This window comes from Pinus tabuliformis, chromosome Q, assembly GCF_031772625.1.
Source record: "Pinus tabuliformis cultivar Carrire ecotype Pingquan chromosome Q, CPIR1, whole genome shotgun sequence".
NCBI lineage: Eukaryota > Viridiplantae > Streptophyta > Pinopsida > Pinales > Pinaceae > Pinus > Pinus tabuliformis.
In genome coordinates, this window is record NC_142296.1 from 436,812,657 (window position 1) to 436,815,227 (window position 2,571).

At 34.5% G+C, this 2,571-nt stretch overlaps 1 protein-coding gene across 1 annotated transcript; it reads right to left on the reverse strand.

The window, feature by feature from the left end:
• Positions 1–718: 718 nt before the first annotated feature.
• Positions 719–2,063, reverse strand: LOC149220089 (short-chain dehydrogenase/reductase 1-like). The gene is made up of 3 exons (XM_089384647.1): positions 1,823–2,063; positions 1,529–1,702; positions 719–1,384 (listed from the first exon to the last, which is right to left on the reverse strand). The coding sequence occupies exons 1-3, from the start codon at positions 2,009–2,011 to the stop codon at positions 1,001–1,003; spliced, it is 747 nt and encodes a 248-aa protein (XP_089240773.1). The 5' UTR covers positions 2,012–2,063; the 3' UTR covers positions 719–1,000.
• Between the last annotated feature and the right edge of the window lie 508 nt (positions 2,064–2,571).

Here is a 2,571-nt window from a genome sequence, read left to right on the forward strand (position 1 = left end):
TTAGTTTTGACCCAGCAGGGACTAGCGCTGCTTGCAGGCCTTGTTATAATCAAAATTCAATGTCCATTCTTTGTCACATTAGGCATAATAGTTATTGTTTGATTTCTTCTAACACGGTTTTTGCCACTTTCTTCCGGTCTTCTCGTTGGATTCACAGTTATATTGAGGGGTGAATCGGTAGAACGAATTTTTTTAATTATTTAAATATTAGAATATAATAAAATATATAATTTTTATAAATTGAACAAATAATATAAGATATATTTGGAAATTTTTATGAGAGAAAACTCAAAACTTTTTTATATGAAAGATTTTGTAAGTACCAACTTACAAGAGACACCAATCACCACAACTACACCATTTGTAGCAGAGACCAATCTCCACTACTGCAAATATTTGTAGGAACCAACCTACTTCACTGAATTTTCTTGCTTCTTTACAATGTCTATTAGTTGCTTCTTCTTTCACTAAATCTATTTACTACTTCCTTAACCAGGTTTGCTAGCTTTTACTGCCTTCACTAGGTCTACCTTTTACTTCTTCCTTCATCAAGTCTATTTCTCCCAAAATTTATTTATTTTGGTTTCTACTCAAACATAAATTTACACAATAAATATCCAATTTTACAAATCTGGTGCAGAAATATCTACCCTAAATACCTAAATATTTCCTCTTTTATGCCCTCCAAATTTCATATTCTGAAACATCTCATCGAGAAAAATTATAACAAAAGTACCCAATCTACTTGTCCCAAGCATGTCATGCATGACTTTATAATAATAAATACAGAGTGACATTTAACAGAGTTATTTTCTTTCAATATAATATGCTATCTGTAAATCTATTCAAACAATTATTTTAATATGTTTATAATTTTGGAATACGCATAAAGACCAAGATCTCATTATTTCAGGACAAATATGAGCTTCGGTTCAATCTAGCATAGGAAAACTTTTCTGATAAATTCTCTTACACTCAATCTAGCAGAGCATAAAAGAATTTAGAAGTGAGCAATTTGTGTTTCCAGAAAGTTTTGGCCAGTAGGTCCACCGGGTGGGAGCAAGGCCACTCTCACCACATTTTCTGCTCCTTGAACAGGTGAAATATCGCCGGTATTGAATGTCATGGAAGTCCTGACGTAACCAGGGTGCACGCTGTTAACACATGCCTTTCCTTTCAGCTCCCGAGCCAGAAGACGAGTGTATGCATTCAATATCACTTTGGATAGAGAATATGTTGGAAACCTAACCGGCCACACGCTGTCCCTCAGGTCTGCACCTCTCTCAATATCCTCCATGTACTGCTTCACAATGCAATCTATAAACTCTTCACTAATGTTTTCAATGTCTGAAAGTTGCTTCTGCAATGTTTCACCTCTCAAAAACTGTTAAGGAAAACAAAACAAATCATTAATTTGTTAAAAATTTACATATTACTTTACTCCACAGCAATCATCAAAATCACTAATTGAACAAATGACTTTTTACTTCAAAAAAAAAAAAAAAAACCATTAATTAATTAGTTATACCCTAAGTAGGCCCAAGACAGAAGACACATTGACTATACGTGGTCCAGCAGTAGAAGGCTTCAGAAGTGGAATCAGAGCTTTGCTTATTCTCTTTGTACCAAAGTAATTTGTACCCAGGCATTCTTTGGCAGTCTGGCCGTCCTCTGTAATCCCCTCTGCCCACAAGCCATCTACCTGTGAACCAATTGTATGGTTGGGGAAATTAATTCTTAGTTGTTCTGGTAACATTTAGAGAGTAATTACAGATTTTAATAGGGTTCAGAAGAAAATCAAACTCCAATAAGGTTGCAATACAATTATCTTTCTAAAATCCATCTGGCTCTTCTCCAGCAGATCCCAGTGGAAGTTCGCGCCCCCTACTGCCGCATTGTTGATCTGTAATTTAGCAAAGAGATCTCTGTTAATTCCATTGACACCAACTAGAGAATTGAATGGTGACCCATTAATCTCTAAATAATGGGCAGAAAGAAAGAAAAAATTCATGATCTCTCTCCCCTGAGCTATATCCTGCTATGGAAGTTTGAATATAGAGATGCCTTGAATGATTTTTTTTTTTTTTTTTTTTATAAACAGTTCACAGGAATAAGAGCTAGAGACTAAATCTGAAAGGATTTGGATGGCTCTAAAAGATCTGGTCGAAAAGAGGACAGTGACCGAGGATCAACTTTAAGAAACTTATGTGTCTTCACAGTTGTGTTTATTTTTCATAGATACAAGGCTCTAACTATTAGCATGTCGTTCAAAATATATACTTAATAATAGGAGTCTCAGTTAGGCGGTGATCCAGTATTGCATGTAGTTCGATTCTCAGTACATTTATATATCAGATTTACTTGAAAACCCCCGAATGACATCTTACAGAATTTGGATTCAGCTGCACCCAAAAATTGGCATCCAACATATAGTATGCACTACAGGCTACAGCATTTGCTCAGTGCTGTACTACATTTGAATTGCATAAAAGATAATGCCAGTCTGTATGTAAGAATATATTTGATATTATTAATGGTATTATTTATTATAGTTAATATTTTATATTATTA

Bases quoted from the DNA above. Each gene is read 5' to 3' on its own strand.
- LOC149220089 (XM_089384647.1), bottom strand. From the start codon at position 2,011: ATGAATTTTTTCTTTCTTTCTGCCCATTATTTAGAGATTAATGGGTCA. The intron at 1,703-1,822 runs GTATTGCAACCT...ATTGGTTCACAG, and splicing joins TGGATTTTAGAAAGATAATT to GTAGATGGCTTGTGGGCAGA. The intron at 1,385-1,528 runs GTATAACTAATT...TTTCCTTAACAG, and splicing joins CTGTCTTGGGCCTACTTAGG to TTTTTGAGAGGTGAAACATT.